The 24,467-nt window shown below is 43.8% G+C and overlaps 1 protein-coding gene across 1 annotated transcript in view; it reads right to left on the bottom strand.

Moving 5' to 3' along the window:
• The window catches only part of cep112 (centrosomal protein 112), a 236,846-nt gene that overhangs the window by 193,370 nt on the left and 19,009 nt on the right, over positions 1–24,467 (bottom strand). The window contains exons 7-8 of the mRNA XM_064987051.1: positions 22,682–22,729; positions 22,500–22,574 (exon numbers count right to left, since the gene is read on the bottom strand). Of these exons, the coding sequence (XP_064843123.1) occupies positions 22,500–22,574; positions 22,682–22,729 (123 nt within the window). The remainder of the gene's footprint in view (positions 1–22,499; positions 22,575–22,681; positions 22,730–24,467) is intronic.

The raw sequence follows: 24,467 nt of genomic DNA on the forward strand, positions 1-24,467 counted from the left end.
GGATGGGACTGGCTGAATGGTCTTGGATCATTTCATTGAATATGCCACGGCCGCATCCCATAGCACCTATGGTGTGAGCCCAGCACAGTAAGGGTGTGTGTAGTGGGATTACAAGGACTAGACTTGTAACCTCAACCATGGGTGAAAATAGATGACCATATGAGACTAAAGTGACTCAACATCATGGTGACCAACGTCTGCTCCAGCTGCCACGCTACCACACACTTACTCAACTTATCAATGTAGTCAGTAGCTTAACTGATACAGTCAGCGATCTTATCAACTTATCAATGAAGTCAGTAGCTTAACTGACACAGTCAGCGATCTTATCAACTTATCAATGAAGTCAGTAGCTGAACTGGTACAGTCAGCGATCTTATCAACCTATCAATGAAGTCAGTAGCTTAACTGGTACAGTCAGCAATCTTATCAACTTATCAATGTAGTCAGTAGCTTAACTGGTACAGTCAGCAATCTTATCAACTTATCAATGAAGTCAGTAGCTTAACTGATACAGTCAGCGATCTTATCAACTTTTCAATGAAGTCAGTAGCTTAACTGACACAGTCAGCGATCTTATCAACTTATCAATGAAGTCAGTAGCTGAACTTATCAGCGATCTTATCAACCTATCAATGAAGTCAGTAGCTTAACTGGTACAGTCAGCAATCTTATCAACTTATCAATGTAGTCAGTAGCTTAACTGGTACAGTCAGCAATCTTATCAACTTATCAATGAAGTCAGTAGCTTAACTGGTACAGTCAGCGATCTTATCAACCTATCAATGAAGTCAGTAGCTTAACTGGTACAGTCAGCAATCTTATCAACTTATCAATGTAGTCAGTAGCTTAACTGGTCAGCAATCTTATCAACTTATCAGTCTTAACTGGTACAGTTAGCGATCTTATCAACTTATCAATGAAGTCAGTAGCTTAACTGATCTTATCAACTTACAGTCAGCTGATACAGATCTTATCAACTTATCAATTAAGTCAGTAGCTTAACTGGTACAGTCAGCGATCTTATCAACTTATCAATGAAGTCAGTAGCTTAACTGGTACAGTCAGCGATCTAATCAACTTATCAATGAAGTCAGTAGCTTAACTGGCACAGTCAGCGATCTTATCAACTTATCAATGAAGTCAGTAGCTTAACTAGTACAGTCAGCGATCTTATCAACTTATCAATGTAGTCAGCAGCTGAACTGGGGATGAGCTTGGTGTGAGAGCCCAGAGTTCCTTAAAATAGAAACTGGCTGTCGGGGCTTAGCAACATATGGCGAGGACCAGACCCAGCCGCAGGTCATTTCCTGCTGGTGGTCAGACAAGCCACGCAATGTGGAACCACAGGAGATGATAAGATTCAAGGTGGCGAGGATGGAGTCAGAGTGAGTCACTGGGACACTTCTGAAAAGGCGTCGTGTGTGGGGGGTGTGTGGGTGTGTGTGTTTGTGTGTGTGGTCACAACCCTGCAGGGCTAGGACTTGCCGAAAATCCACCAAACCCCCCTTTATTGTCAACTGTGACTCAAAAGTCACTGAAATGAAAGAAAACATTTTGAGTGTCACAGATTCCAAAGAAACACAGACCTCCAATATCCATTTATAAACCACTGTGGTATTCAGGCTACTACATTCTATGGGGATATTTTCTGGCAAACAGAAAAGAAGAAATTGAATACATTTATTTTAAACATTGGCTTAATCACCAAAATGGTTGACCTTGGATATCTCATTGTGAACACCTCCTTAGCTGTCTTACTCTGCTCTAAATTAGCTGAGCCTGTTTCCAAATACATTAAAAAACAGATTATGAAACATTCTCTAAATATCTGTAAACGTTTGGTGTCAGTGAATTTTCAACTTCTGCCCCATTATTAAAGAATCATACATTCTCTCCATCAATATTAGACAGGGCGTTTCATATCTGGGCTGGAGAAGGGATCTCCTCACTGAACCTTGATTTAGCATCTTTTGAACAGTTAGTCCTAAAGTTAAATATACCTAGATCCCATTTCTTTAGATAACTAGTTAAGGTCAGTTATGAAAACTTAGGACACTAAAGAGGCTTTTCTACTGACTCTGAAAAACACAACAAGAAAGATGCCAATCTGCATGAACATGCCTTAGGCATGCTGCAAGGAGGCATGAGGACTACAGATGTGGCCAGAGCAATATATTGCAATGTCCATACTGTGAGACGCCTAAGACAGAGCTACAGGGAGACAGGACGGACAGCGGATCGTCTTAGCAGTGGCAGACCACGTGTAACAACACCTGCACAGGATCGGTACATCCGAACATCACACCTGTGGGACAGGTACAGGATGGCAACAACAACTTCCCGATTTAATCCCTCCATTTTTATTTTTATTTTATTTCACCTTTATTTAACCAGGTAGGCCTGTTGAGAACAAGTTCTCATTTACAACTGCGACCTGGCCAAGATAAAGCACAGCAGTTCGACACATAGAACAACACAGAGTTACACATGGAATAAACAAAACATACAGTCAAAAATACAGCAGAACAAAGAAAAATCTATATACAGTGAGTGCAAATGAGGTCAAATAAGGGCAATAAATAGGCAATAAATAGGCCATGATGGTGAAGTAATTACAGTATAGCAATTAGACACAGGAATGGTAGATGTGCAGAAGAGTAATGTGCAAGTAGAGATACTGGGGTGCAAAGGAGCAATAAATAAATACAGTATGGGGATGAGGTAGTTGGATGGGCTGTTTACAGATGGGCTATGTGCAGGTGCAGTGATCTGTGAGCTGCTCTGACAGCTGGTGCTTAAAACTAGTGAGGGAGATATAAGACTCCAGCTTAAATGATTTTTGCAGTTCGTTCCGGTCATTGGCAGCAGAGAACTGGAAGGAAAGGCAGTGAGTGCCAAAGGAGGAATTGGCTTTGGGGGTGACCAGTGAGATATACCTGCTGTAGCGCGTGCTACAGGTGGGTGTTGCTATAGTGATCACTGAGCTGAGATAAGGTGGGGCTTTACCTAGCAGAGACTTGTAGATGACCTGGAGCCAGTGGGTTTGGTGACGAGTATGAAGCGATGGCCAGCCAACGAGAGCATGCAGGTCGCAGTGGTAAATAATATATGGGGCATTGGTGACAAAACGGATGGCACTGTGATAAACTGCATCCAATTTCTTGAGTAGAGTGGAGGCTATTTTATAGATGACATCGCCAAAGTCGAGGATCGGTAGGATGGTCAGTTTTACGAGGGTAAGTTTGGCAGCATAAATGAAGCATATTTCGCTTTGTTTGCGAAATAGGAAGCCGATTCTAGATTTAATTTTGGATTGGAGATGCTTAATGTGAGTCTGGAAGGAGAGATTACAGTCTATCCAGACACCTAGGTATTTGTAGTTGTCCACATATTCTAAGTCAGAACCGTCCAGAATAGTGATGTGGACGGGCTGACAGGTACGGGCAGTGATCGGTTGAAGAGCATGCACTTAATTTTACTTGCATTTAAGAGCAGTTGGAGGCCACGGAGGATGAGTTGTATGGCATTGAAGCTCGTCTGGAGGTTAGTTAACACAGTGTCCAAAGAAGGGCCAGAAGTATACAAAATGGAGTCGTCTGCGTAGAGATGGATCAGAGAATCACCAGCAGCGAGAGCGACATCATTGATGTATACAGAGAAGAGAGTCGGCCCGAGAATTAAACGCTGTGGCACCCCCATAGAGACTGCAAGAGGTCCGGACAACAGGCCCTCCGATTTGACACACTGAACTCTATCAGAGAAGAAGTTGATGAACCAGGCGAGGCAATCATTTGAGAAACCAAGGCTGTTGAGTCTGCCAATAAGAATGTGGTGATTGACAGAGTCGAAAGCCTTGGCCAGCTCGATGAATACGGCTGCACAATAATGTCTCTTATCGATGGCGGTTACGATATCTTTTAGGACCTTGAGCGTGGCTGAGGTGCACCCATGTCCAGCTCTGAAAGCAGATTATATAGCGGAGAAGGTACGGTGGGATTCGAAATGGTCGGTAATCTCTTTGTTGATTTGGCTTTCGAAGATTTTAGAAAAAGCAGGATAGGATAGATATAGGTCCGTAGCAATTTGGGTCAAGAGTGTCTCCCCCTTTGAAGAGGGGGATGACCGCGGCAGCTTTCCAATCTTTGGGAATCTCGGACGATACGAAAGAGAGGTTGAACAGGCTAGTGTTAAAGATAGGGCTGTCTGCTGCCCCCTTTGGAGTAATTGCGTGTCCATATTAAACAGAAAAAAAATCTTTCAGAAATTGCAAATATATGCATATAAAAAATATTATTGAATAGAAAACACTCTAAAGTTTCTAAAACCGTTGAAATTATGTCTGTATGTAAAGCAGAACTCTCAGGGCAGTCATTCTCCCAAACTCTCTCTTGTCATCATAAAAGTTGGCCCAACTTTGACGTCATCGCCCCCACCCTTCCCAAGCACCTACAGACCTGGGAACAGTTTCTATGTCTTCAGCGCGATGTCTGCTTTCAATGGGGCTTCTCATTGTGAGGATCGCGCGCTCACGAGAGTTTTGGCGGCCCGAAACCTTTCGGTCACGCAAAAAAAAAGGTCACATCCATGCGCGCTCTCCTCCGATGATCTCTCTCTTCCAAGACTGATTAAACGACGCGTGTGTTTCTGTTCGTCCTGAGGATTGTTGTGCACCTTTATAACATGCTAAAGCTTGGTTATGAACATAGTTTGACAAGTTTAGTCGACATATAATATGTAAATTCGACATTTTGGTGCGCATCCACTTGACTTTTGGCTGCATTTCAACCGAAATATGCCGTGTTTGATAACCGAAAGACACAGACTTCACAACTAAACTATGTTTTTGGTGAGTATAATTCCTTCCAGGTCTTCTGATGGAAGAACAGCAAAGGTAAGGGAATATTTATGTGTTAAATTTGGGTTTCTGTGGACTCCAAGATAGAGGAGCCATCATGCTAATTTCTGAGCGCCGACTCATATTATAGCCTAGTGAACGAATTCTGTAACGTTAAAAATAAATGTAACACAGCGATTGCATTTAGAAGAAGTGTATCTTTCTATATATATGTAGAACACGCATATTTAGTTAAAGTTTATGATGTGTATTGCTTGTTATCTGACGTTATCTGCCGGAGCTATCGTCATTTCTCCGGACATTTGAGTAGCATTTTTTGAACAATGCGTAATTGTAAACAGAGATTTATGGATATATATAGCATATTATTGAAAAAAACATAAATGTACTGTGTAACATGTTATATTACTGTCATCTGATGAAGATTTCAAAAGGTTAGTGATTTATTTTTCTTTTAATCCTGCGTTTGTTGATTGCATATTTTGTTCAACTTGGCTATGCAAATTAGCTGTGTCTTCGATGGTGGTTTGACATAAATATGTGCTATGTTTTCACCGTAAAACATTTTAGAAATCTGACTTGCTGGGTAGATAAACAAGGTGTTTATCTTTCATTTAAGCTATTGGACTTGTTAATGTGTGGAGGTTAAATATTTTTAAGAATATTTTTGCGTTCCATGCGCCACATTCCAGCTGGGGGTGTTAGGGAAAGTTCCCAAATGGGGCTCAACATCCACAACAGGCTCTAGCAATTGGGGTTGCAACAATTTAGGCAGAAATTTTTAAAAAGAGAGGGTCCAGTTTGTCTATCCCGGCTGATTTGTAGGGTTGCAGGTTTTGCAGCTCTTAATTAAGAACATCAGCTATCTGGATTTGGGTGAAGGAGAAATGGGGGAGGCTTGGGCGAGTTGCTGTGGGGAGTGCAGGGCTGTTGACCGGGGTAGAGGTAGCCAGGTGGAAAGCATGGCCAGCCGTAGAAAAATGCTCATTGCAATTCTCAATTATAGTGTATTTATCGGTGGTGACAGTGTTTCCTGGGCAGCTGGGAGGAGGCAGCTGCTCTTATTCTCCATGGACTTCACAGTGTCCCAGAACTGGGAGCTATTCGATGTTAATGCAGAACGCCACAGGATGTTTTTGTGCTGGTCAATGGCAGTCAGGTCTGGAGAGAACCAAGTGCTATATCTGTTCCTGGTTCTACATTTTATGAAAGGGGCATGCTTATTTAAGATGGTGAGGAAGTTACTTTTAAAAACTGACCAGGCATCCTCTACTGACGGGATGAGGTCAATATCCTTTCAGGATACCCGGGCCAGGTCGATTAGGACGTCCTGCTCGCTGAAGTGTTTTAGGGAGCGTTTGATAGTGATGAGGGGTGGTCGTTTCACTGCAGACCCGTTGCGGATGCAGGCAATGAGGCAGTGATCGCTGAGATCTTGGTTGAAAACAGCAGATGTGTATTTGGAGGGCAAGTTGGTTAGGATGATATCTATGAGGGTGCCCGTGTTTACGGATTTGGGGTTGTACCTGGTGGGTTCATTGATAATATGTGAGAGATTGAGGGATTCAAGCTTAGATTCTAGGATGGCCGGGGTGTTAAGCATGTCCCAGTTTAGGTCACCTAGCAGCACTAGCTCTGAAGATAGATAGGGGGCAATCAGTTCATATATGGTTTCCAGGGCACAGCTGGGGGCAAAGGGTGGTCTATAGCAAGCGGCAACAGTGAGAGACTTGTTTCTGGAAAGGTGGATTTTTAAAAGTAGAAGCTCGAATTGTTTGGGCACAGACCTGGATAGTATGACAGAACTCTGCAGGCTAAAACTCCCTTTGGCAGTTTAATCCCGTCTGAAAATGTTATAGTTAGGGATGGAAATTTCAGGGTTTTTGGTGGTCTTCCTGAGCCAGGATTCAGACACGGCTAGGACATCCGGGTTGGCAGAGTGTGCTTGAGCAGTGAATAAAACAAACTTAGGGAAGAGGCTTCTAATGTTAACATGCATGAAACCAAGGCTTTACGGTTACAGAAGACAGCAAATGATAAAGCCTGGGGAATGGGAGTGGAACTAGGCACTACAGGGCCTGGATTAACATCCACATCACCAGAGGAACAGAGGAAGAGTAGGATAAGGGTACAGCTAAAGGCTAAAATAACTGGCTGTCTAGTACGTTCATAACAGAAAGTAAAAGGAGCAGAGTTCTGGGCACAGTAGAATAGATTCAAGACATAATGTACAGACAAAGGTATGGTAGGATGTGGATACAATGAGGGTAAACCTGTGCATAGAGTGACGATGAAAGAGATATTGTCCATAGAAATATAATTTAAACCAGGTGATGTCACCACATGTGTGGTAGGTGGAACTAAAGCGTTAAATAAGGTGTATTGAGCAGGGTTAGAGCCTCTGCAGTGAAATAAGGCAATAAATACAAACCAAAACAGCAATGGACACGGCATATTGACGTTAGCGAGAGGCATGCGTAGCCGAGTGATCATAGGAGTCCAGTGAGTGGCTTCAGGCAGCTTGCGGGCCGGGGCTAGCAAGCTAACAGAAGGGCCTTGGAGGGACGTCGCAACGGAAGAAAGTCTGTTGTGGCCCTCTCGTGCTATTACATCGGCAGACGGATCAGCAGGGCTCCGTGTGGTAAACCAGGCCAATTGGCAGAATAGGTATAGTGGCCAAAGAATTTGTCCTGTGGGCCTCTTAAGCTAACGGTGTTCAGTGCTCAAACTGCCCGCAATAAGCTGAGAGAGGCTGGACTGAGGGCTTGTAGGCCTGTTGTAAGGCAGGACCTCGCCAGACATCACCGGCAACAACGTCGCCTATGGACACAAACCCACCGTCGCTGGACCAGACAGGACTGGCAAAAAGTGCTCTTCACTGACAAGTTGTGGTTTTGTCTCACCAGGGGTGATGGTCGGATTTGCGTTTATCGTCGAAGGAATGAGCGTTACACCGAGGTCTGCACTCCGGAGCGGGATCGATTTGGAGGTGGAGGGTCCGTCATGGTCTGGGGGCGTGTCACAGCATCATCAGACTGAGCTTGTTGTCATTGCAGGCAATCAAAACGCTGTGCGTTACAGGGAAGACATCCTCCTCCCTCATGTGGTACACTTCCTGCACGCTCATCCTGACATGACCCTCCAGCATGACAATGCCACCAGCCATACTGCTCGTTCTGTGCGTGATTTCCTGAAAGACAGGAATGTCAGTGTTCTGCCATGGCCAGCGAAGAGCCTGGATCTCAATCCCATTGAGCACATCTGGGACCTGTTGGATTGGAGGGTGAGGGCTAGGGCCATTCCCTCCAGAAATGTCTGGGAACTTACAGGTGCCTTGGTGGAAGAGTGAGGTAACATCTCACAGAAAGAACGGGCAAATCTGGTGCAGTCCATGAGGAGATGCACTGCAGTACTTAATGATGCTGGTGGCAACACCAGATACTGACAGTTACTTTTGATTTTTCCCTTTGTTCAGGGACACATTATTCCATTTCTGTTAGTCACATGTCTGTGGAAGTTGTTCAGTTTATGTCTCAGTTGTTGAATCTTGTTATGTTCATACAAATATTTACACATGTTGAGTTTGCTGGAAAAAAACGCAGTTGACAGTGAGGACGTTTCTTTTTTTGCTGAGTTTATGTTTTGGAGTTGGAAAATGTGCATTGAACAAATGATAAGATCATAATACTCACTTGCCTAATTGTGCATGCAGTAGTGTATATATATATATATATATTTATTTATTTATCAGTTGAAGTCGGACGTTGTAATACACCTTAGCCAAATACATTTAAACTCAGTTTATCACAATTACTGATTTAATGCTAGTAAACATTCCCTGTCTTAGGTCAGTTAGGATAACCACTTTATTTTAAGAATGTGAATTGTCAGAATAACAGTAGAGAGAATAATTTATTTCAGCTTTTATATCTTTCATCACATTCCCAGTGGGTCAGAAGTTTACATACACTCAATTAGTATTCGGTAGCATTGCCTTTAAATGGTTTAACTTGGGTCAAATGGTTCGGGTAGCCTTCCACAATAAATTGTGTGACTTTTGGCCCATTCCTCCTGACAGAGCTTGTGTAACTGAGTCAGGTTTGTAGGCCTCCTTGCTCGCACATGCTTTTTCAGTTCTTCCCACAAATTTTCTACAGGATTGAGGTCAGGGCTTTGTGATGGCCACTCCAATACCTTGACTTTGTTGTCCTTAAGCCATTTCACCAAAACAATTTTGCGATATATATATACAGTTGAAGTCAGAAGTTTACATACACTTACGTTGTAGTCATTAAAACTCGTTTTTCAACCACTCCACAAATTTCTTGTTGACAAACTATAGTTTTGGCAAGTCGTTTAGGACATCTACTTTGTGCATGACACAAGTAATGTTTCTAACAATTGTTTACAGACAGATTATTTCACTTATAATTCACTGTATCACAATTCCAGTGGGTCAGACGTTTACATACAGTAAGTCGACTGTGCCTTTAAACAGCTTGGAAAAATCCAGAAAATGATGTCATGGCTTTAGAAGCTTCTGATAGGCTATTTGACATAATTTGAGTCATTTGGAGGTGTACCTGTGGATGTATTTCAAGGCCTACCTTCAAACTCAGTGCCTCTTTGCTTGACATCATGGGAAAATCAAAAGAAATCAGCCAAGACGTCATAAAATAAATTGTAGACCTCCACAAGTCTGGTTCAGCCTTGGGAGCAATTTCCAAACGTCTGAAAGTACCACGTTCATCTGTACAAACAATAGCATGCAAGTGTAAACAACATGGGACCACGCAGCCATCATACCGCTCAGGAAGGAGACGCATTCTGTCTCCTAGAGATGAAGGTACTCAAATCAAATCCAAATCAAATCAATTTTTATTTGTCACATACACATGGTTAGCAGATGTTAATGCGAGTGTAGCGAAATGCTTGTGCTTCTAGTTCCGACAATGCAGTAATAACCAACAAGTAATCTAACTAACAATTCCTAAACTACTGTCTTATACACAGTGTAGGGGGATAAAGAATATGTACATAAGGATATATGAATGAGTGATGGTACAGAGCAGCATAGGCAAGATACAGTAGATGGTATCGAGTACAGTATATACATATGAGTATGTAAACAAAGTGGCATAGTTAAAGTGGCTAGTGATACATGTATTACATAAGGATGCAGTCCTCGATGATATAGAGTACAGTATATACGTATGCATATGAGAAGAATAATGTAGGGTAAGTAACATTATATAAGGTAGCATTGTTTAAAGTGGCTAGTGACATATTTACATCATTTCCCATCAATTCCCATTATTAAAGTGGCTGGAGTTGAGTCAGTGTCAGTGTGTTGGCAGCAGCCACTCAATGTTAGTGGTGGCTGTTTAACAGTCTGATGGCCTTGAGATAGAAGCTGTTTTTCAGTCTCTCGGTCCCAGCTTTGATGCACCTGTACTGACCTCGCCTTCTGGATGATAGCGGGGTGAACAGGCAGTGGCTCGGGTGGTTGATGTCCTTGATGATCTTTATGGCCTTCCTGTAACATCGGGTGGTGTAGGTGTCCTGGAGGGCAGGTAGTTTGCCCCGGTGATGCGTTGTGCAGACCTCACTACCCTCTGGAGAGCCTTACGGTTGAGGGCGGAGCAGTTGCTGTGCCGTACCAGGCGGTGATACAGCCCGCCAGGATGCTCTCGATTGTGCATCTGTAGAAGTTTGTGAGTGCTTTTGGTGACAAGCCGAATTTCTTCAGCCTCCTGAGGTTGAAGAGGCGCTGCTGCGCCTTCTTCACGATGCTGTCTGTGTGAGTGGACCAATTCAGTTTGTCTGTGATGTGTATGCCGAGGAACTTAAAACTTGCTACTCTCTCCACTACTGTTCCATCGATGTGGATAGGAGGGTGTTCCCTCTGCTGTTTCCTGAAGTCCACAATCATCTCCTTAGTTTTGTTGACGTTGAGTGTGAGGTTATTTTCCTGACACCACACTCCGAGGGCCCTCACCTCCTCCCTGTAGGCCGTCTCGTCGTTGTTGGTAATCAAGCCTACCACTGTTGTGTCGTCCGCAAACTTGATGATTGAGTTGGAGGCGTGCGTGGCCACGCAGTCGTGGGTGAACAGGGAGTACAGGAGAGTGCTCAGAACGCACCCTTGTGGGGCCCCAGTGTTGAGGATCAGCGGGGAGGAGATGTTGTTACCTACCCTCATGCACACCTGTCAGGGGCGGCCCGTGCTAAATGACTTAAAGGAAGTCCAGTACCCAGTTGCACAGGGCGGGGTCGAGACCCAGGGTCTCGAGCTTGATGACGAGCTTGGAGGGTACTATGGTGTTGAATGCCGAGCGGTAGTCGATGAACAGCATTCTCACATAGGTATTCCTCTTGTCCAGATGGGTTAGGGCAGTGTGCAGTGTGGTTGAGATTGCATCGTCTGTGGACCTATTTGGGCGGTAAGCAAATTGGAGTGGGTCTAGGGTGTCAGGTAGGGTGGAGGTGATATGGTCCTTGACTAGTCTCTCAAAGCACTTCATGATGACGGAAGTGAGTGCTACGGGGCGGTAGTCGTTTAGCTCAGTTACCTTAGCTTTCTTGGGAACAGGAACAATGGTGGCCCTCTTGAAGCATGTGGGAACAGCAGACTGGTATAGGGATTGATTGAATATGTCCGTAAACACACCAGCCAGCTGGTCTGCGCATGCTCTGAGGGCGCGGCTGGGGATGCCATCTGGGCCTGCAGCCTTGCGAGGGTTAACACGTTTAAATGTTTTACTCACCTCGGCTGCAGTGAAGGAGAGACCGCATGTTTCCGTTGCAGGCCGTGTCAGTGGAACTGTACTGTCCTCAAAGCGGGCAAAAAAGTTATTTAGTCTGCCTGGGAGCAAGACATCCTGGTCCGTGACTGGGCTGGATTTCTTCCTGTTGTCCGTGATTGACTGTAGACCCTGCCACATGCCTCTTGTGTCTGAGCCGTTGAATTGAGATTCTACTTTGTCTCTGTACTGACGCTTAGCTTGCTTGATAGCCTTACGGAGGGAATAGCTGCACTGTTTGTATTCAGTCATGTTACCAGACACCTTGCCCTGATTGAAAGCAGTGGTTCGCACTTTCAGTTTCACGCGAATGCTGCCATCAATCCACGGTTTCTGGTTAGGGAATGTTTTAATCGTTGCTATGGGAACGACATCTTCAACGCACGTTCTAATGAACTCGCACACCGAATCAGCGTATTCGTCAATGTTGTTTTCTGACGCAATACGAAACATGTCCCAGTCCACGTGATGGAAGCAGTCTTGCAGTGTGGAGTCAGCTTGGTCGGACCAGCGTTGGACAGACCTCAGCGTGGGAGCTTCTTTTTTAAATTTTTGTCTGTAGGCAGGTATCAGCAAAATGGAGTCGTGGTCAGCTTTTCCGAAAGGGGGGCGGGGCAGGGCCTTATATGCGTCGCGGAAGTTAGAGTAACAGTGATCCAAGGTTTTTCCACCCCTGGTTGCGCAATCGATATGCTGATAAAATTTAGGGAGTCTTGTTTTCAGATTAGCCAGGTTAAAATCCCCAGCAACAATGAATGCAGCCTCCGGATAAATGGTTTCCAGTTTGCAAAGAGTTAAATAAAGTTCGTTCAGAGCCATCGATGTGTCTGCTTGGGGGGGATATATACGGCTGTGATTATAATCGAAGAGAATTCTCTTGGTAGATAATGCGGTCTACATTTGATTGTGAGGAATTCTAAATCAGGTGAACAGAAGGATTTGAGTTCCTGTATGTTTCTTTCATCGCACCATGCCTCGTTAGCCATAAGGCATACACCCCCACCCCTCTTCTTACCAGAAAGGTGTTTGTTTCTGTCGGCGCGATGCGTGGAGAAACACAGGGGTGGCAGAATCATGTTGTGGGGGTGCTTTGCTGCAGGAGGGACTGGTGCACTTCACAATAGATGGCAAGATGAGGAAGGAAAATTACGTGGATATATTGAAGCAACATCTCAAGAGATCAGTCAGGAAGTTAAAGCTTGGTCGCAAATAGGTCTTCGAAATGGACAATAATTAATGATTAAATGTCAGGAATTGTGAAAAACTGAGTATAAATGCATTTGGCTAAGGTGTATGTAAACTTCCGACTTTATTTTAATTTTATTTTTATTTCACCTTTATTTAACCAGGTAGGCTAGTTGAGAACAAGTTCTCATTTGCAACTGCGACCAGGCCAAGATAAAGCATAGCAGTGTGAACAGACAACACAGAGTTACACATGGAGTAAACAATTAACAAGTCAATAACACAGTAGAAAAAAAGGGGAGTCTATATACATTGTGTGCAAAAGGCATGAGGAGGTAGGCGAATAATTACAATTTTGCGGATTAACACTGGAGTGATAAATGATCAGATGGTCATGTACAGGTAGAGATATTGGTGTGCAAAAGAGCAGAAAAGTAAATAAATAAAAACAGTATGGGGATGAGGTAGGTGAAAATGGGTGGGCTATTTACCAATAGACTATGTACAGCTGCAGCGATCGGTAAGCTGCTCAGATAGCAGATGTTTGAAGTTGGTGAGGGAGATAAAAGTCTCCAACTTCAGGGATTTTTGCAATTCGTTCCAGTCACAGGCAGCAGAGTACTGGAACGAAAGGCGGCCAAATGAGGTGTTGGCTTTAGGGATGATCAGTGAGATACACCTGCTGGAGAGCGCGTGCTACGGATGGGTGTTGCCATCGTGACCAGTGAACTGAGATAAGGCGGAGCTTTACCTAGCATGGACTTGTAGATGACCTGGAGCCAGTGGGTCTGGCGACGAATATGTAGCGAGGGCCAGCCGACTAGAGCATACAAGTCGCAGTGGTGGGTGGTATAAGGTGCTTTAGTTACAAAACGGATGGCACTGTGATAAACTGCATCCAGTTTGCTGAGTAGAGTGTTGGAAGCAATTTTGTAGATGACATCGCCGAAGTCGAGGATCGGTAGGATAGTCAGTTTTACTAGGGTAAGTTTGGCGGCGTGAGTGAAGGAGGCTTTGTTGCGGAATAGAAAGCCGACTCTTGATTTGATTTTCGATTGGAGATGTTTGATATGAGTCTGGAAGGAGAGTTTACAGTCTAGCCAGACACCTAGGTACTTATAGATGTCCACATATTCAAGGTCGGAACCATCCAGGGTGGTGATGCTAGTCGGGCATGCGGGTGCAGGCAGCGATCGGTTGAAAAGCATGCATTTGGTTTTACTAGTGTTTAAGAGCAGTTGGAGGCCACAGACTTGAACTGTATGTATGTATATTTCAGGGGCAGTTGCTCCATGAACAAATGCCTGGGGGTTAGACCTGAGTCATATTCATTAGGCACCAAATGGAGAAAAAGAAACTGCCTGAAACTGGGAGGGACTACCTGAACTTGCCCAATAAGAAATGCTTTCATTTTTCATGCAAAACGTTTTGCTACTATGTTCTCTAATGAAATTGACCCTGTTAGTTGTCAGACCTGTGATATAAACCTGTTGCTCTAGTAGACTCCATGCCCAAGGTTAAAACATACAGAACACATCCGAGGCAACCAGGGGTAAGAAAACAGACGGTCTGACAGAAAAAAAGACTATAAAACAACCACTGTGAAACCAGATAAGCCCATCTACAAAAGCCAGTCAGGTCTGTTGGCAGGAGTTTCTCTGTTCCCTTTGTGGGGTTGGAGGTAAGAGGTGCAGGAAACAATTTTTCACCTCGCCCACACACACACACACGTATACACACAGATATACACACACATTCCCAGCCCAGACAGTAAAATCCCAGTTCACCACCATTTCCTCTCTTGAAAGTCAAGTGCTTCTGAGCGCCTTTTAACTAGGCCCCATATCACCACGCCGGGTAGTGATATGGCCTCTATAAAACTACTGAGAGGGCTGGCCGGCTCTCCTTCCTGGCTCCTCAACACACAGTCTGGGACTGACAGCTGACTGCTATCAACCTCCTACACACACACACTAATACAGCACACACACACACAGAATAATATTCCAAGCATTAGTTCCCATTTTCAGGCTCGAAGGCCCTGCTTTCTTTCATCTCTTGATTCTCAACAAACAGCAGTGAGGAAGACTGTGACACTTGGTGCTTGACTGGGCTGAAAATGTAATAACACAAAAAGTTATGTGAACATGTGAGTCTCCTCTCTTCCAGTCAGAATGAAAATAACCACATTAGTCTCCTCTCCTCCAGTCAGAATGAATATAACCACATTAGTCTCCTCCAGTCAGAATGAATATTACCACATTCGTCTCCTCTCCTCCAGTCAGAATGAATATAACCACATTAGTCTCCTCCAGTCAGAATGAATATTACCACATATGTCTCCTCTCCTCCAGTCAGAATGAAGATTACCACATTAGTCTCCTCCAGTCAGAATGAATATCACATTAGTCTCCTCTCCAAAAGTCAGAATGAATATAACCACATTAGTCTCCTCCAGTCAGAATGAATAACCACATTAGTCTCCTCTCCTCCAGTCAGAATGAATATAACCACATTAGTCTCCTCCAGTCAGAATGAATATAACCACATTAGTCTCCTCTCCTCCAGTCAGAATGAATATAACCACATTAGTCTCCTCCAGTCAGAATGAATATAACCACATTAGTCTCCTCTCCTCCAGTCAGAATGAATATAACCACATTAGTCTCCTCTCCTCCAGTCAGAATGAATAACCACATTAGTCTCCTCTCCTCCAGTCAGAATGAATATAACCACATTAGTCTCCTCCAGTCAGAATGAATATCACCACATTAGTCTCCTGTCCTCTAGTCAGAAAGAATATCACCACATTAGTCTCCTCTCCTCCAGTCAGAATGAATATCAGAATGAATATAACCACATTAGTCTCCTCTCCTCCAGAATGAATATCATCACATTAGTCTCCTCTCCTCGAGGCAGAATGAATAACCACATTAGTCTCCTCTCCTCCAGTCAGAATGAATATAACCACATTAGTCTCCTCCAGTCAGAATGAATATCACCACATTAGTCTCCTCTCCTCCAGGCAGAATGAATAACCACATTAGTCTCCTGCAGTCAGAATGAATATCACCACATTAGTCTCCTCCAGTCAGAATGAATATTACCACATTAGTGTCTCCTCTCCTCCAGTCAGAATGAATAACCACATTAGTCTCCTCTCCTCCAGTCAGAATGAATAACCACATTAGTCTCCTCTCCTCCAGTCAGAATGAATAACCACATTAGTCTCCTCCAGTCAGAATGAATATAACCACATTAGTCTCCTCCAGTCAGAATGAATAACCACATTAGTCTCCTCCAGTCAGAATGAATAACCACATTAGTCTCCTCTCCTCCAGTCAGAATGAATATAACCACATTAGTCTCCTCCAGGCAGAATGAATAACCACATTAGTCTCCTCCAGTCAGAATGAATAACCACATTAGTCTCCTCTCACATTAGTCTCCTCTCCAGTCAGAATGAAATAACCACATTAGTTTCCTCTCCTCCAGTCAGAATGAATATAACCACATTAGTCTCCTCCAGTCAGAATGAATATCACCACATTAGTCTCCTCCAGTCAGAATGAATATCACCACATTAGTCTCCTCTCCTCCAGTCAGAATGAATATCACCACATTAGTCTCCTCCAGTCAGAATGAATATCACCACATTAGTCTCCTCCAGTCAGAATGAATATTAACCACATTAGTCTCCTCCAGTCAGAATGAATATAACCACATTAGTCTCTCCAGTCTAACACCTCCAGTCAGAATGAATATAACCACATTAGTCTCCTCTCCTCCAGTCAGAATGAATATAACAATGAATATCACCACATTAGTCTCCTCCAGTCAGAATGAATATAACCACATTAGTCTCCTCTCCAGTCAGAATGAATATTACCATGAATATAACCAGCATTAGTCTCCTCCAGTCTCACATTAGTCTCCTCCAGTCAGAATGAATAACCACATTAGTCTCCTCTCCTCCAGTCAGAATGAATATAACCACATTAGTCTCCTCCAGTCAGAATGAATATAACCACATTAGTCTCCTCTCCTCCAGTCAGAATGAATATAACCACATTAGTCTCCTCTCCTCCAGTCAGAATGAATATAACCACATTAGTCTCCTCCAGTCAGAATGAATATCACCACATTAGTCTCCTCCAGTCAGAATGAATATAACCACATTCGTCTCCTCTCCTCCAGTCAGAATGAAGTCAGAATATATAACCACATTAGTCTCCTCCAGTCAGAATGAATATAACCACATTAGTCTCCAGTCAGAATGAATCTCCTCCAGTCAGAATGAATATCCACATTAGTCTCCTCTCCTCCAGTCAGAATGAATATAACCACATTAGTCTCCTCTCCTCCAGTCAGAATGAATATAACCACATTAGTCTCCTCTCCTCCAGTCAGAATGAATATTACCACATTAGTCTCCTCCAGTCAGAATGAATATAACCACATTAGTCTCCTCTCCTCCAGTCAGAATGAATATAACCACATTAGAATGAATATTAACACATTAGTCTCCTCCAGTCAGAATGAATAACCACATTAGTCTCCTCCAGTCAGAATGAATATAACCACATTAGTCTCCTCTCCTCCAGTCAGAATGAATATAACCACATTAGTCTCCTCCAGTCAGAATGAATATAACCACATTATCTCCTCCAGTCAGAATGAATATAACCACATTAGTCTCCTCCAGTCAGAATGAATATAACCACATTAGTCTCATTAGTCTCTCCAGTCAGAATGAAATAACCACATTAGTCTCCTCCAGTCAGAATGAATAACCACATTAGTCTCCTCCAGTCAGAATGAATATAACCACATTAGTCTCCTCTCCTCCAGTCAGAATGAATATCACCACATTAGTCTCCTCCAGTCAGAATGAATAACCATATTAGTCTCCTCCAGTCAGAATGAATATCACCACACTAGTCTCCTCTCCTCCAGTCAGAATGAATATAACCACATTAGTCTCCTCCAGTCAGAATGAATATCACCACATTAGTCTCCTCCAGTCAGAATGAATATCACCACATTAGTCTCCTCCAGTCAGAATGAATAACCACATTAGTCTCCTCCAGTCAGAATGAATAACACATTAGTCTCCTCCAGTCAGAATGAATAACCACATTAGTCTCCTCCAGTCAGAATGAATAACCACATTAGTCTCCTCCAGTCAGAATGAATATAACACACATTAGTCAGAATGAATAACCACATTAGTCTCCTCCAGTCAGAATGAATATAACCACATTAGTCTCCTCCAGTCAGAATGAATAACCACATTAGTCTCCTCCAGTCAGAATGAATATAACCACATTAGTCTCCTCCAGTCAGAATGAATATCACCACATTAGTCTCCTCCAGTCAGAATGAATATAACCACATTAGTCTCCTCCAGTCAGAATGAATATAACCACATTAGTCTCCTCTCCTCCAGTCAGAATGAATATAACCACATTAGTCTCCTCCAGTCAGAATGAATATAACCACATTAGTCTCCTCTCCTCCAGTCAGAATGAATATAACCACATTAGTCTCCTCCAGTCAGAATGAATAACCACATTAGTCTCCTCCAGTCAGAATGAATATAACCACATTAGTCCTCCAGTCTCATTAGTCTCCAGTCAGAATGAATATCACCACATTAGTCTCCTCCAGTCAGAATGAATAACCACATTAGTCTCCTCCAGTCAGAATGAATATAACCACATTAGTCTCCTCTCCTCCAGTCAGAATGAATAACCACATTAGTCTCCTCTCCTCCAGTCAGAATGAATAACCACATTAGTCTCCTCCAGTCAGAATGAATATAACCACATTAGTCTCCTCCAGTCAGAATGAATATACCACATTAGTCTCCTCCAGTCAGAATGAATATCACCACATTAGTCTCCTCTCCTCCAGTCACAATGAATATCACCACATTAGTCTCCTCCAGTCAGAATGAATATAACCACATTAGTCTCCTCCAGTCAGAATGAATAACCACATTAGTCTCCTCCAGTCAGAATGAATAACCACATTAGTCTCCTCCAGTCAGAATGAATATAACCACATTAGTCTCCTCCAGTCAGAATGAATATTAACACATTAGTCTCCTCCAGTCAGAATGAATATAACCACATTAGTCTCCTCTCCTCCAGTCAGAATGAATAACCACATTAGTCTCCTCCAGTCAGAATGAATAACCACATTAGTCTCCTCCAGTCAGAATGAATATAACCACATTATTCTCCTCTCCTCCAGTCACAATGAATATCACCACATTAGTCTCCTCCAGTCAGAGTGAATATTAACACATTAGTCTCCCCCAGTCAGAATGAATATCACCACATTAGTCTCCTCCAGTCAGAATGAATATTACCACATTAGTCAGAATGAATATCACCACTCTCCTCCAGTCAGAATGAATATTACCACATTAGTCTCCTCCAGTCAGAATGAATATTACCACATTAGTCTCCTCTCCTCCAGTCAGAATGAATATAACCACATTAGTCTCCTCCAGTCAGAATGAATATCACCACATTAGTCTCCTCCAGTCAGAATGAATATAACCACATTAGTCTCCTCTCCTCCAGTCAGAATGAATATAACCACATTAGTCTCCTCCAGTCAGAATGAATATAACCACATTAGTCTCCTCCAGTCAGAATGAATATCACCACATTAGTCTCCTCCAGTCAGAATGAATATAACCACATTAGTCTCCTCCAGTCAGAATGAATATAACCACATTAGTCTCCTCTCCTCCAGGCAGAATGAATAACCACATTAGGAGGGCTGATGAGCATTGTTGGTGGTGCCCATTGAACCACTCTCTCTCGCTCCCACGTTTCCTCTCTCTCTCTATTCCTCCCTCTCACTCTCTCTATCCCCCTCTGTCCCCCTGTCCCTCTCCCTTCTTGGCCAGCTCACTGAAGTTGATCTAATTGAGTACAGCATTTCTCCAGGGGGACATAAAAAGCCATGGCGATTAGAGTCAAGTCATGCTCAGTTTTATATTAACAGTGTGAGTAAAGGCGGGTGGGGGACTTCAAAGCGTCCTTTCAGAATGGGATTTTCAGCTTAAATCCACATAAGGAAAAACTGTCACCACTGGTCTGTTTTTTTTCTCTCTTAAAGGGGCATTCGGAATCGTCCCTTTAGAAACAACACAAAACGCAACACAAAGCGCAGCCTAGAACACAATTTTCATGCATAAGGAGATTAAACTCTTTACCAGAGTGACAACAGTGTGTCACTATGTTAAATTTGCTTTGAATGGGACTTAACTTGTGGTTCACAGTTTTGGGTTAATGTTATGATCTTGGACTCTTACTCCTTAGAATTTGGATTCACAAATTTTCACGTTATCGTCCCGTTGACATGGAATAGGAGATTGACCAGGCCTACCTCAATCACTATGGATAAAGCCTAGAAGGCCAGCATCCCGGAGTCGCCTCTTCACTGCTGATGTTGAGACTGGTGTTTTGCGGGTACTATTTAATGAAGATGCCAATTGAGGACTTGAGAGGCGTCTGTTTCTCAAACTAGACAATCTAATGTACTTGTCCTCTTGCTCAGTTGTGCACCGGGGCCTCCCACTCCTCTTTCTATTCTGGTTAGACCCAGTTGGCGCTGTTCTGGCTTGGATTTTGCTCTGACATGTACTGTCAACTGTGTGACCGTATATAGACAGGTGTGTGCCTTTGTCTAATTAATAGAATTTACCACAGGTGGACTCCAATAAAGTTGTAGAAATATTACAGGATGATAATGATCAATGGAAACAGGATGCACATGAGCTCAATTTCAAGTCATAGCAAAGAATCTGAATTCTTACGTAAATAAGGTATCGTTTTTAAAAAATATATAAATGTGCAACAATTCTAAAAACCTGGTTTTGCTTTGTCATTATGGCGTATTGTGTGTGGATTGATGATGTTTTAAAAATGTAATTCAATTTAGAATAAGGCTATACAGTCATTTTTGGGGAAAAAATCAAGGGGTCTGAATATTTCCTGAATGCACTGTACATGTACAGTAGGTATGAAAAAAGTGACTACGAATAGATAATAAACAGCGAGTAGCAGCAACGTAAAAAGGGGTCAAGCATTTGCATAACTGTTTAGCAGTCTTATGACTTGCGGGTAGAAGTGGTTAAGGAGCCTTTTGGACCAAGACTTGGTGCTCCGGTACCGCTTGCCTGGCTCCAGTGATGTACTGGCCCGTACACGCTGCCCTCTGTTGCGCCTTGCGGTCAGATGCCGAGCAGTTTTCATACCAAGCGGTGTTGAAACCAGTCAGGATGCTCTCAATGGTGTAGACATCGAATTCTTTGAGAATCTTTCTCTTTGAGACCCATGCCAAATCTTTTCAGTCTCCTGAGGGGAAATAGGCGTTGTCATGAACGCTTCACAACTGTCTTAATGTGTCTGAACCATGATAGTTTGTTAATGACAGGACTTAGTGCCTGCAAGAAACTTGAAGCTCTCAACCAAAAGGAAGAGAGGAGACAAGTGGATTAGTGTCCCGCTCCTTGAAAGTGTCAGCTTTAGCCTTTAGCTCAGTGCGGATGTTGCCTGTAATCCATGGTCTCTGGTTGGGATATGTACTTATGGTCAGAGTTGGGATGATGTCGTCGACCCACTTATTGATGAAGCCGGTGACTGATATGGCATACTCCCCAATGCCTTCGGCTGAATCCCGGAACATATTCCAGTCTGTGCTCTTAAAACCGTCCTGTATCTTAGCATCCGTGTCATCTGACCAATTCCGTATTGATCGAGTACTTCCTATGCTTGAGTTTTTGCTTGTAATCAGGAACCAGGAGGATAGAATTATGGTCAGATTTGCCAAATGGAGGACAAGGGAGAGTTTTGTACGCGTCTCTGTGTGTGGAGTGAAGGTGGTTTAGAGTTTTGTACGCGACTCTGTGTGTGGAGTGAAGGTGGTCTAGAGTTTTGTACGCGCCTCTGTGTGTGGAGTGAAGGTGGTCTAGAGTTTTGTACGCGTCTCTGTGTGTGGAGTGAAGATGGCCTAGAGTTTTGTACGCGTCTCTGTGTGTGGAGTGAAGGTGGTCTAGAGTTTTGTACGCGTCTCTGTGTGTGGAGTGAAGGTGGTCTAGAGTTTTGTACGCGTCTCTGTGTGTGGAGTGAAGGTGGTCTAGAGTTTTGTACGCGTCTCTGTGTGTGGAGTGAAGATGGCCTAGAGTTTTGTACGCGTCTCTTTGTGTGGAGTGAAGGTGGTCTAGAGTTTTGTGCGCGTCTCTGTGTGTGGAGTGAAGGTGGTCTAGAGTTTTTTCCCCCTCTGGTTGCACATGTGACATGCTGGTAGAAATGAGGGAAAATGGATTTAAGCATTCCTGCATTGAAGTCCCCGGCCACAGGAGCCCCACTTCTGGGTGAACATTCTCTTGTTTGCTTATGGCCTTATACAGCTCGTTGAGTGTGGTCTTAGTGCCAGCATCGTTTGTGGTGGTAAATAGACTTCTATGGAAAATATAGATGGAAACTCTCTTGGTAAAGAGTGTTGTCTACAGCTTATCATAAGGTACTCTACCTCAGTATTGATTGAGGTACTCAACAGTTATTGCTTTCTGGAATGGTTGATGGTTATTAGATGGCTGTCTATGGTTAGGTGGGTGTTCTAGTGCCCACCTCTTTCTCCTGTCTTGCTACTGGGGTCTGCTCATCAGTCCCGGTGCTGTTCTTCAGGCTGGATTTGAGGAATATCTACAGTATGGAAATGAAAGAGTGGGTAAGAAAGAGATGGGGGAGAGTGAGGAAAAGGTAACATTTATCTGCCCTCAACACACATGGGAACCCTCCCTTACACTTACCGGAGACAAGGGGATAGGGTTCTCTCTCAAATACCTGGGGTTCTCAATCTGCAAGAGAACAAGAAAAGAAACAGAAAAAAAACCTTTACTTATCTTGCATCTCCTCCTTTTTCTCAAGACAAGGCTCCACCACACACACACACACACACACACACACACACACACACACACACACACACACACACACACACACACACACACACACACACACACACACACACACACTCACACACACACACACACACACGTCCCTCCCGACCTCCGCCCTCGGTTTGTCTTAAACAATACAGGACTTCAAACTTCAAAGGCCAGCACTTAACACACAGTTAGTTTCTTCCCTCAGCTCTGACTGTTTACAGAAAGGGAATACCTCGGGCCACTTCAAGGCATTGTGTGTGTTCAGCTCAGCTAGGCCCATTTCCGCTTGGCTCCTCTTTCTGCCAGTCAGCCCTTTTGTCAACCCCTGTTACTCCGTAAGCTATCCATGACGCGTCTATCGGCCCAGAGAGACAGATGTGTATACATACTCCCTCACCAAACACGCCCGCACTGTCCCCTTTGATTACACAGGGAAGAAAAAACACAATGAGACTGAAGAGACGGCTAACAGGAACGACAACTCTGACGTCAGCCCACCTTAGAGTGTGTTAAGACACAAGTGGACTGACTGACATGGCTATGGAGTAAAACCATCAATGGTTCAACTCTGTTAGGGGATTAAGCCGGGAGGAGAAACTGTAGTGAGTCGACGGAGTTGGCGGTTTCATCTCATTTCATTCTCCTTCTTCTCCTTTCCTCTTGTTGTGAGTGACCTCCTTATTTCTCTATGAACTTCCCAGGCAGCTTCACACAGTGTGGAAGACAGCTGCAAGGGAGCAGGCGGGATCACAGCCTTCTGAAACAGAGATCCTCTGACTTTGTAGATGACAACAAATGACAGAGAGCGAGAGGAAAGAGTTCTACAGCTAAGGCTCAAAGGGCCAGGGAGGGGCGAAGGACGGGAGTAGAGTGTGTGTGTGAGTGTGTGTGTGTGTGTGTGAGTGTGTTTGTGCGTTTGTGTTTTCTCTATGGTGTGAAGGTTCAAGTTGGTGAGCTCATTCAGTAATCCTAAATGAATGGGGGACTGAGGCCTGTTTGAAGGCCCAGAGCTGGAGACCTAACTGGTCTGAACTAAATGACATGTCAGTAAGACAGTGGACATCCAGTATACTCCAGAACGACCAATCATTCAATACTAAACAGGCAGTGGCTGGACAAACCTCTGCCCTCTGAGCATAGAGCTGGTGCAGAGAAACACTTTTGTTTAACCTCTGACACCCAGTTCAGCAAATCAGGCTTATAAATAAAAGTGATTATAAAGTCTTAACAACATTTTTGAATATTGAAAGACGTCGCACACTTACCTCCCTCTCTGTGGAGCGGAGCGGCCCACATCCAACTCTGACCATGGGAGGCCCACATCCAACTCTGACCATGGGAGGCCCACATCCAACTCTGACCATGGGAGGCCCACATCCAACTCTGACCATGGGAGGCCCACATCCAACTCTGACCATGGGAGGCCCACATCCAACTCTGACCATGGGAGGCCCACATCCAACTCTGACCATGGGAGGCCCACATCCAACTCTGACCATGGGAGGCCCACATCCAAGGCTTGCAGGGCAGGGCCAGACCAGACATTGGTGGTGAAACATAAACTGGTGCTAGACTAAACTAAAGTGTGTGTTTGCTTGTGATGTCTGCCCAGCACTGGTACTGGATCCTGTCTGTGGCATTCTCCCTG

The sequence above is a fragment of the Oncorhynchus masou genome, chromosome 14, assembly GCF_036934945.1.
Source record: "Oncorhynchus masou masou isolate Uvic2021 chromosome 14, UVic_Omas_1.1, whole genome shotgun sequence".
Taxonomy (NCBI): Eukaryota; Metazoa; Chordata; class Actinopteri; order Salmoniformes; family Salmonidae; genus Oncorhynchus; species Oncorhynchus masou.